The sequence below is a fragment of the Populus alba genome, chromosome 14 (genome assembly GCF_005239225.2).
Source record: "Populus alba chromosome 14, ASM523922v2, whole genome shotgun sequence".
NCBI lineage: Eukaryota > Viridiplantae > Streptophyta > Magnoliopsida > Malpighiales > Salicaceae > Populus > Populus alba.
Window position 1 is genome coordinate 8,735,952 of NC_133297.1, and position 9,628 is coordinate 8,745,579.

Below are 9,628 nucleotides of genomic sequence, written 5' to 3' on the forward strand. Positions count from 1 at the left end.
CCTCGTTACTTTGCGCCTCCAAAGCCCCACTTTCTGTGAATCAAATAAAAAGAAAACACTAAATTACAAATTACGTTTACAGAATATTATAATAAAACTTTATCAATAAGATAAATTTACATGTTTTTAAAAAAATTATGTATTTATTTTTTATATTATTATCATCATTATTTTATTTTATTTTTTAAAATATTTAAGAAAAAAAACTTTAAGGTAAATATTTTAAAAATATTAGTTCTAACATTAATTTATTTTTTTATTAGAGTTCATCAGGAATTGAACTCTAATCTAATTTTATATTATTTTAAAATTTTAATTCTATTTAAAATCTATTTTTTTTATCATTTACAATTATTCCAAACATGAGATTTCATCAAAACTTCTTAATTGAAATCAATTTAGAAAAATTCAAAAATATTGTTAAAGAATCAGGTAAATCATTGTAATAATCCATGAGACCCTTTGTTTTTTTTTTTTTCATCCTGAAACTTTTTTTTATTTGTAATTTTTTATACTTAATTTCATGATTTATTTGTCAAAATTTTCTTAGAAGAGACGAAATTTAACAAAAAGGAACTGAGGTGTAAAACAAAAGGAAAACTCATCGACACTATGAAATTAAAAGGAAACTATTTTTTCATCTTCACACTTTGCTTTTTTCTTCCTTTATAATCCCTCCAGTCTTTGTAATTTTCATTTTTATATAATTTTGTTTTTTAATATCAAAACTGAAAAAAGTTGCTTCAAAATAACAAAGAAATAGAAAGTTATTGGTGACATTCCTGTTTTTTATATCAACCGATTTTATTTGATGAGAAAAATTCAATTATAATGATTTTTACCTATAAATATGTCTAAAAACTAATTCAAGATTTATTTTAATTTTTGTGTTTAGTTGATTTTTTGGTGGTTTTATAGTGTTTAGAGGTTAGTAGGTTGTTTATGGGTGCTTTTTATAATGTTTCATGTGAAAATAACTTGAAGAAAAAAGTTTTTTAGACAAACAACCCCTTTTTTTAATCTCCATCCATTATATTGGTGGTTGAATTCTATGTTGGCGCTAGTGGTGATGTATTATTAAATGGCATTTAATGTAGTAAAATTTTAAAACAATTTATATAATTTATTATAATTAATTTTAATCAAAATATTTTTTAAAAATGATTATTTTAAAAAGTCTACCTACACCAACCTTCATAAATCAACTTCATCATGTCAATAAAAAAAACAATCAGGCATGCACAAGCCAGTAATATATATATATTTTGGTAACTCGGGGTATTTGAGCCAGTTTCTGCGCATCACAACTAATCATCAGGATCTACTGATATCATGTAAGCCCAATGAACATGTAAGACATTATGGGGGTGACAGGCATGCACAATAAAGTTTGAATCCATGTGTAGTGGAAATGAACAAGTTGGGTGGCAGGCATGCACAATAAAGTTTGAATTCATATGTAGTGGAAATGAACAAGTTTTTTCTACCGCTAGGTCACATCCCTCAATACAACCAGTGTGGGATATGTTGATGCTCTAACCCTAACTAAATTGACCAAAATAACCCACTTTCAATTATAATTTAACCTTAAAACTCCTAAAAGCATACTCACATTCCTCAACAAAACCAATTTATATTCTTAAATAAACTTTTACTCTATCAAGAAATAAAAAATAAATCAAATAAATTTTTTTTCAAGCTTCTATTGTTTTTTACAAGATAAAAAATAAAAAAATATTTAAATAGAACTTTTCTCACCAAACAAAACTCATCAATGCTAAGATTATTTATTTTTAAAAAATAAACAATATTAATTTTAGGGGCTATAATCCATAAAATAGGCCTCTTGGTTGGTGTTAAAAAAATCTAGTTTTTTTCAATCTTTACAATTTCATTTTTTCTTTGCAAGAAATAAAAATGATATTTATTTTTATAAATCAATTATTAATCAAATATTAAGATTTTTTTAAAAAAATACAATAACTCCATTAAAAATAAATCAAAACAAACTATCAAATTAAAACTTCAACAAATACCACGTATAAGGAAAAAGAAGACGAAGCTTATTGAAATCCACAGTGATTTCACTAATAATGGACAGTGAAGTTACCACATAAACTAGTTTGTGTCTTGATTAATTAATGAGTCGCACGTGCTATCATCGCCATCATTTTGGCCCCTTAATCACGTGATCGTATCTCTTCGATAAACAGTACTTTAACCCTCCTGAGATCAGCATTCACCAGTCCACAAGATGCCGAAACAAACATTCTAAGTAATTATACCCAGAACAGAGGGTAAAACAGTACTGTAGAAAAAGAGAGAAAGAAACGCCGTCGTCCTCCCCCTTATCCCTGAAATGTAATCTAACCAAACAAAACCCTGGAGAAACAGTACCTCACTGCACCGAGCTCTCTTTAAAAAAAAAAAAAAAAAAATCCCTAGATTTTCTTCTTTTTCTTTCGGTTACTATGCCTTCCTTCTCTCAAAGTCCCTAATAAAAAAAATAAAAAAAAATGGAAGAAGCCAAAGATCCTCGAAACGGCGGCGATTCGTCGCCAAATCAGGTCTCCAAAAAACCTCGCACCAGTGGCCTCATAACAGAACAGGAAATCCACGAAGAATTCTCTCACCATAATCTTAACGTAGCCAGGATTAACAACGGTAGCTTCGGTAGCTGCCCCGGATCTGTACTCGCTGCTCAAAAAAACTGGCAGCTTCAGTTCCTTCAACAACCTGACGACTTCTACTTCAATACTCTCCGAAAAGGAATTCTCCACTCGCGTACTGTCATAAAAAACCCTCATCAACGCCGATGACGTCGATGAAATCTCCCTCGTCGATAACGCCACCACTGCGGCCGCCATCGTCCTTCAACAAATTGGCCGTGCCTTCGCTGAAGGTAAGTTTGCTAAAAACGATACCGTTTTCATGCTTCACTGTGCTTACGAAGCGGTTAAGAAATCCATTCAAGCTTACGTCACGCGTGCCGGGGGTTCTGTTATTGAGGTTCAGTTACCGTTTCCGGTTAATTCGAATGAGGAGATAATTGCGGAGTTTAGGAGAGGATTGGGAAAAGGCAAAGCTAACGGTAGAAAGATTAGGTTAGCGATAATTGATCATATAACGGCGATGCCGTGTGTTGTTATTCCGGTTAAGGAGTTGGTTAAAATTTGTAGAGAAGAAGGCGTGGAGCAGGTTTTTGTTGATGCAGCTCATGCTATTGGCAGTGTTGATATAAATGTTAAAGAAATCGGGGCTGATTTTTACGTTAGTAATTTGCACAAGTGGTTTTTTTGTCCACCATCAGTTTCATTTCTGTATTGCAAGAAAGCGAGTTTGGGATTTGATGTGCATCATCCGGTTGTTTCACATGAGTACGGAAATGGATTGCCGATTGAGAGTGCCTGGGTTGGGACTAGGGATTATAGCTCGCAATTAGTGGTGCCGGCGGCTTTGGAGTTTGTTAATCGGTTTGAGGATGGAATTCATGGGATAATGAAGAGGAACCACGAGGAGGTTGTTAAGATGGGGAAAATGTTGGCGGAATCATGGAGGACAAATCTTGGCTCTCCGCCGGAGATGTGTGCAGGAATGATCATGGTTGGTTTGCCTTCAAGATTGCGTGTTTCTAGTGAAGATGATGCTTCGAGGTTAAGGTCGCATTTGCGTGAGTGTCATGGGGTTGAGGTTCCAATACATTATCAGGGTTTAAGAGATGGTGAGGAGGGGGTGAAAGATAAGGATGGTGTTATAACAGCATATGCAAGGATTTCTCATCAGATTTATAACAAGTTTGAGGATTATTGCAGGTTTAGGGATGCTGTAAATCATCTTGCTGAGAATCGACAGATTCGCAGAACTATTTATCCAGAGTGAGAAGGTATGTCTTCTTCACAATAATGAAGTATGCTCTTTGTACTCATAACGTATAATTTCTGTATATTTGCTGTTCGTGACCATTCTCTATGTTACATTTTAGCACAGGGGACATTTGGACCAGTTAAATTAATAATAACTGTATTGCCTCCTCATAGTTTCTTTAAAACAATGTCTATGAGAAATAAAAATTGAATATAGTATTGAGAATTTTGTTTCAGAAAAAAGAAAAAAAATCTTGTTGCAGTTCAATGTATTATCCTGGACTAGTTCTGTTTTGTCTATTCTACCGATTTGCTTTCTTATGCATCATAAGCCTTGTATGTGGTCTTTTATTAGTTCTCGTGACCTAAGAACACCTTGATACCTGTTTTGCTTCTAGCACTTGCCCATATGAATGCTGTGATTTGCTATGGAATTTAGAATCTCATGAAATGACTTATAATAGTTGTTTGATTTATTTACTTGATATCTCTGCTGGAGCAGAAGATGAACCCGAAACCACAAAATTCCTTGAAGAATTTTTTTTTCTCGGTTCAAGTTTCAGAACTTGGCATTATGTTGAGTTTAGTTTCTTGCCCTTGCTGATGGATGAATTTGAAACAGCACTTGACATGTTTTTAAGGAAAATCAATATAAAAACCATCAGAGTTCTCTCTCTCTCTCTATATATATAAACTTTAGAGTGGTTGGGCAGCGAGAACCAAGTCCATGAAAGAGTAGAAGCTAACTTAGAAAGGAATGACTCAGTAATTAAATGACATGTTTCCATTTATGTTCGTGGCTGAAGAATCGCTTGGGAAAAGGTCTAGTAGATATAATAAGTGAATGGTGATCACACAGATCTTGCTGTGAATGGTCTATCAGACGATGGGATGCATCTGCAGAGAGAGAGCAAGCCTTTGGGTATAAGGTGTATCTGGAGAGTGACATGTCAAGTATTATTTAAAACTGGGATGTAGGAAAAGGTTGTCTCATGCTGTGCGCGCATTCAGACCAGGAGGTTTCCACTGTTGCTCTAAATTTTAGGGCTAAGTGTATTTTATTTTTTGAATTTCTTATTCTTTCTCAACTACTCTTATTTATTTCTTCTTAACACTCCTTTTTGGTGCTTCCCCAGTACACTTCCTGTGTAGATGGAGTACCTTCTATTTGTTTTTAGCCTCCCTGCGTGCTTCTTGGACTAGGAATACTTATTGATCCTATTTCTGAATTTATGTGTAGATTAATTTAGATTTGGATATTTGATTTCTAGACCCTTTCCATGCGGTTCATTTTCAGCTATTGGGAGGAATGTCTTGAGTTAAAGACCTTTCTTATACACAAACATATTTATCTTGATGCGAAACTCAGAAGTGTCTTTCTTTAATTCGTCTGTGTTCTTTTTTGGCAGTTGGTGGTGAACATTGGAGCCGCCTTGATCAAATAAAATTTGTGTCTCCCCTGGTTTATCGTAGATGGCCCAATATCAAACCAGTAAAATTTGGAAGACACCACGTAGAAGATTAGCGTGTCTGCTCATTGAAGCCACAGGAGTTATCTAGAATTTCTCGACTGAGCTGCTACTTTATGGCTCCTCGTATCTACAAGACTACAACTGTAGATATGGCAATAATTTTATGAATGTCAGCAATTCACTCAGCAAGTTTTCTGCCTTCAGCTGACTTTAGGTCTACTTTCCCGTTTGCCTGCAAACTCAGCCGTGACATCCTGTGTTGCTTCATGTATAATTGCAGGTGTGTGGTTAATGTTATTAAAATCACGCAAGCCTCGTTAAAGCAGCATTCTTCTTTTTTTTTGCACCCATTTGTGGTGGACTGAGGATATGCACCTCCAATATGAATAACATAGATTGCACGGAGCATGTCAACTTCCACTACTAAATCTTTTGAAAGAGGTGCTTGATTGCAACCTAGAATCCAGATATGACCTTCCAGTATTGGTACTCTCATTGTAAGGTCCAAATTAGAGGAAGCTTCCCTGAGATTTCGAGGACTTGAATCATTAGCCCCTAATACCATCTCCGTGCGCTGGTCTTCTGGAGTAGCTGCTTCTTCAATTACGTACGCAGATTCAATCTCTATAAACTGGTTCAAATCATTGCTTCTCAATTGTTTCATGGACAAGACCTCTTCACAATCACCGTCACTTGACTCAGATGAAGGTGAATGTTAAGAATTGCTAAAATCATTACACCGATAAGAACACAAAGAAAAGAAAACTTCTCCCGCGTTCTCACCGATATCATCATCTCCTCAACTTCACCTATCACACTAGAGCTACCCTCTTTACCAAAGACCGTATGGGAGAAAATGGGCAAGCCCCTGCACAATCTTGTCATCTACTCGAGCTTCTTTTTCTCTGTTTTTATCTCTTTGTTCTTCTCTTTCTTTCCGCCACACCTGGCTGAAGATGCATGTAGTGTTTTCAATGCCCATAGCTAGAAAATCCACTGCTCAAAATACCATTGCGACTTTTTACTCTAGATGAAACCCTAGGATTCCCAGTGCCCAGATCACAGGGAGGCAACTTCAAACGGTGAGAAATCAAAATCTAACAATTTCTTTAAAATTCATAATCCATTCAAGTTGCGGTTCCCTGAATAATTCAGAACTTGAAGATCATGAACGTGTGGTTCGACTCTAGTGCCACCCGGCAAGACATATTGGGCCTCCTGGGCCCAATAAGTCAAAGAAAACAGTAGACGTGTCCTTAGAATAGTAATGAAGGCGCATCCATAATTATGGTGCTCAGTCGCACGACATAGAACCTCCTGTCTCCTAGCGTAGGTCCTGCTCTCTAGCGCTGATGAGACACTTTATGTTTTTTCATCAAGTTCTGGAGAGGGAAAAACAAACATAGAATTGGAGTCTGTTAGGATTTGACAGTTAATTGAAAATTCAAAAAAGATGGAAGAGGAATTACGGCGTCCAGTAAGGTTGATGAATTTCGTATCCGAGGAACAGGTAATTGTTTTGCCTGATTCATAATTACCTACCTCTTAAAACCCTAGTTTTATTTCTTTCGTTCTTGAAATTCTTGACAAATTGGATGACTGTAAATGACAGTTGGATGAAGCAAAGAAATCAAGGGGTGAGCGAGTTGAGGATGGTACTGCCCAGAGAGACAGGCCCCTCTTCGAGGTCTCTTTCTTCTTTCCTTTCCCTTTTACTTTATGCTAATTACTGTAATGATTTAGAACCATAGTGCAGTATCATGGTCATTTTTATATATTTTCTAAATGTAGATTTTAAAGGAGAATAAGGACAAGAAGGATGCTGAATTTAATGAACGACTCAAGCATAGTGAGTTCCTCCGGGTTTCCTACTAGATTAATTGTTATTTCGTGTCTTGGGGTTTTTCTTCTCGAACCCATTTGTAATAAGGAAGAATGGAGGAGCTTTAATGACTTGGTTTTGTTTCAGGACCACCGAAAGCTTTGGATGAAGATGAGACTGAGTTTCTTGATAATTTAGAAATGGTGAGACTATGCTTTAAGACCCATTGAGCTCTTTTGAAAATGTCTGTTACATAGAAAGAGTTTGGCTCACAAGTTAATATTTGGTTTGACTGTCGAGACATTGTGATCATAGTATTTATTTGTTAACTAATTTTTCAGAGTTATTATTGATGCCTTTCCCTTGTCCTTTTTCTCTTTTTAATACGTTTCTTGTGCAAGCAGTCAAAGAAGGAATATGAGCAGCAGATAGCAGATGAGGAAGCCCGACAGCTTCGAAGTTTCCAAGTAATTTGTTAACTAATATTATGCGCTACTTGAGGTGCTACATGTGCTTTGCCTTGAGTTCATGCTGAGGATTCTGAATTTGATGATCGGTATTGTCATGGTGTTGTAATATTATACATTAAAAACTCATGGTGATTGAACTTCCTTTTCATTTCATTACAAAAAATTAGCCTATTGAACAGTGTTTTCTTCATGGGAAATTAGAATGCATTCTTGGAGATTCATCTCCTCTTTTGTGATCTTTAAGTGTCTGAGCTATTGGGAATCGGGAAAAAGTGATTAGATGCTATGTTTTTGTTACCATATGCATACATTGGAGTAGTCCCACGTTGCTTGTCTTCCAATTTCCAAAACAAAAAAGAAACGTTTGTGAGGGGCTTACAAATTCTTGTGCCAGTAGACCAATGTAGCCTTGTGATTTTGCATGAACTTATCCAGAACTCCTTTTCCCTTTCTGAATGGCATGCCCAGAACTTTTGATCTTTCTTATTCAGTATATCTTTCATCCCAGCTGTTATTGTTTTGCTTTCAGGCAGCAGTTGCAGCTCAGTCATTCAGTGTGGATGATTTGAAGGAAACACCACCTGTTCCTCCAGTCCCGGTTAGTTTTCTATTTCTATCAAACTATTTGGAATGTTTCACTTGACAACATATATGTGCATGCACAAGTGTCTGACCTACAAATTGCCAGAACTGCTGCATTGATGATTGACATTGTAGAATTGTAGCGTCAACATTTATTGCTTTCAAGAGTTTTTGATGCTTGAATTTTTTAATGCAAAATGATTCTGATTTCTATTATTTAGACATCACCAGTTCTGGTGAATTGTAATAGCTCATATTAAAAATTGAATTTAAATTATGAAGATGGTATTGTCACGATGCACAATAACTTGAGCACTCTACTCATTCCAATATGATAAAAAGATAGGTTCTAATTATCATGGAGCATGTTTATAGTCAGTCTGGTTGAAAATTCTGGTTCAAGCCAGAATCGCCTTACAGCTGTTATTGTTGCTTATAAATGCAACTTATTCTGTGCGCAGGAGCAAAAATCAGTTGGGAGGAAGAATCCACCTGCTCGCCCATTAAGTATGATTATCAAAGTCAAACCTCAGGCGAAGAAAGCGAAGATAGACCGGGGAAATGTTGAAGAACATTTAGAGATAGGGAAAACACCTGATGTTAATATGGAAAAATCTTCAGACACAGTGAAAGTACCTAGCAATGATGTTGCTAAAACTGGCCTTGTTTCATACAGTGATGAAAGTGAAGATGATGATTAGTAGTTTTTGCTAAAGATACCTTGGATATTTATTATCACTTGATTGAATTTCGTTTACCGCGTTCCATTTTCTTGCATACATGCATTGGGGAAGCAGATGGCAAGGTGTGTGTGTGTGTGGGACGTTGTTTCTTTCTTAAAAACACGGAAACTCTGCAGTGAAGAAAATGATCTATAATTCTTGCGGAATAACCTTTTGGTAGGGCTGTAAACATACTGGACATGCTACGCTACAGTCAGCCCAAAAGGCACTGCAGTGGGCTTGAATAGTAAATGTTTTCAGTCGAGCTTGGACTTCGTGAATATGCGCTATGGTCCCAGAAAATATTATGAAAATAATCAGGGAAATAACCCATTTTAACTTGATCTCCCTCTCAGTGTCTCTTTCAATTTGAATTGAAAATTCAGGATTTGAATGGATGTTATTTCATTGATTTCTCAATTTAAATTGCATTGATTTATATTAAAGATTTTATTTTAATTTTAATTTAGTTATTCACTATTTATGAGGATTTTCACTAAGCATTCATGTTTGAATAATTAGAACATCTAACTCATAATTGGAGAATTCATAGGATGAGATGCATGCCAATGGAACAAATGGAACCCTCAGGTAAATTTATTGGAATTGGCTTTGTATGAATAAAATCTTATCATCCATATATAACAAATTGATATAATATATTCATATCATAGCATATGAACAATATAAACTAATA

At 35.4% G+C, this 9,628-nt stretch overlaps 2 protein-coding genes across 2 annotated transcripts; both read left to right on the top strand.

Annotated features, from left to right (window-relative positions):
- The first annotated feature begins 2,278 nt into the window (after positions 1 to 2,278).
- LOC118041124 (L-cysteine desulfhydrase) lies at positions 2,279 to 5,663 on the top strand. The gene is given in 3 exon segments (XM_035048275.2): positions 2,279 to 2,801; positions 2,803 to 3,883; positions 5,273 to 5,663. Coding segments are annotated over 2 exon segments (1,362 nt in total). The 5' UTR covers positions 2,279 to 2,516; the 3' UTR covers positions 3,880 to 3,883; positions 5,273 to 5,663.
- A 276-nt stretch (positions 5,664 to 5,939) lies between these two features.
- LOC118041125 (uncharacterized) lies at positions 5,940 to 8,986 on the top strand. The gene is made up of 7 exons (XM_035048276.2): positions 5,940 to 6,845; positions 6,948 to 7,022; positions 7,127 to 7,184; positions 7,305 to 7,360; positions 7,562 to 7,624; positions 8,157 to 8,225; positions 8,671 to 8,986. Exons 1-7 carry the CDS (start codon positions 6,789 to 6,791, stop codon positions 8,908 to 8,910), a joined length of 618 nt encoding a protein of 205 aa, XP_034904167.1. The 5' UTR covers positions 5,940 to 6,788; the 3' UTR covers positions 8,911 to 8,986.
- The last annotated feature ends 642 nt before the right edge of the window (positions 8,987 to 9,628 follow it).

Coding starts and splice junctions, on each gene's coding strand:
- LOC118041125 (XM_035048276.2), top strand. CDS start 6,789: ATGGAAGAGGAATTACGGCGTCCAGTAAGGTTGATGAATTTCGTATCC. Junction 6,846..6,947: donor ATTTCGTATCCGAGGAACAG/GTAATTGTTTTG, acceptor TGTAAATGACAG/TTGGATGAAGCAAAGAAATC. Junction 7,625..8,156: donor GACAGCTTCGAAGTTTCCAA/GTAATTTGTTAA, acceptor TTTTGCTTTCAG/GCAGCAGTTGCAGCTCAGTC.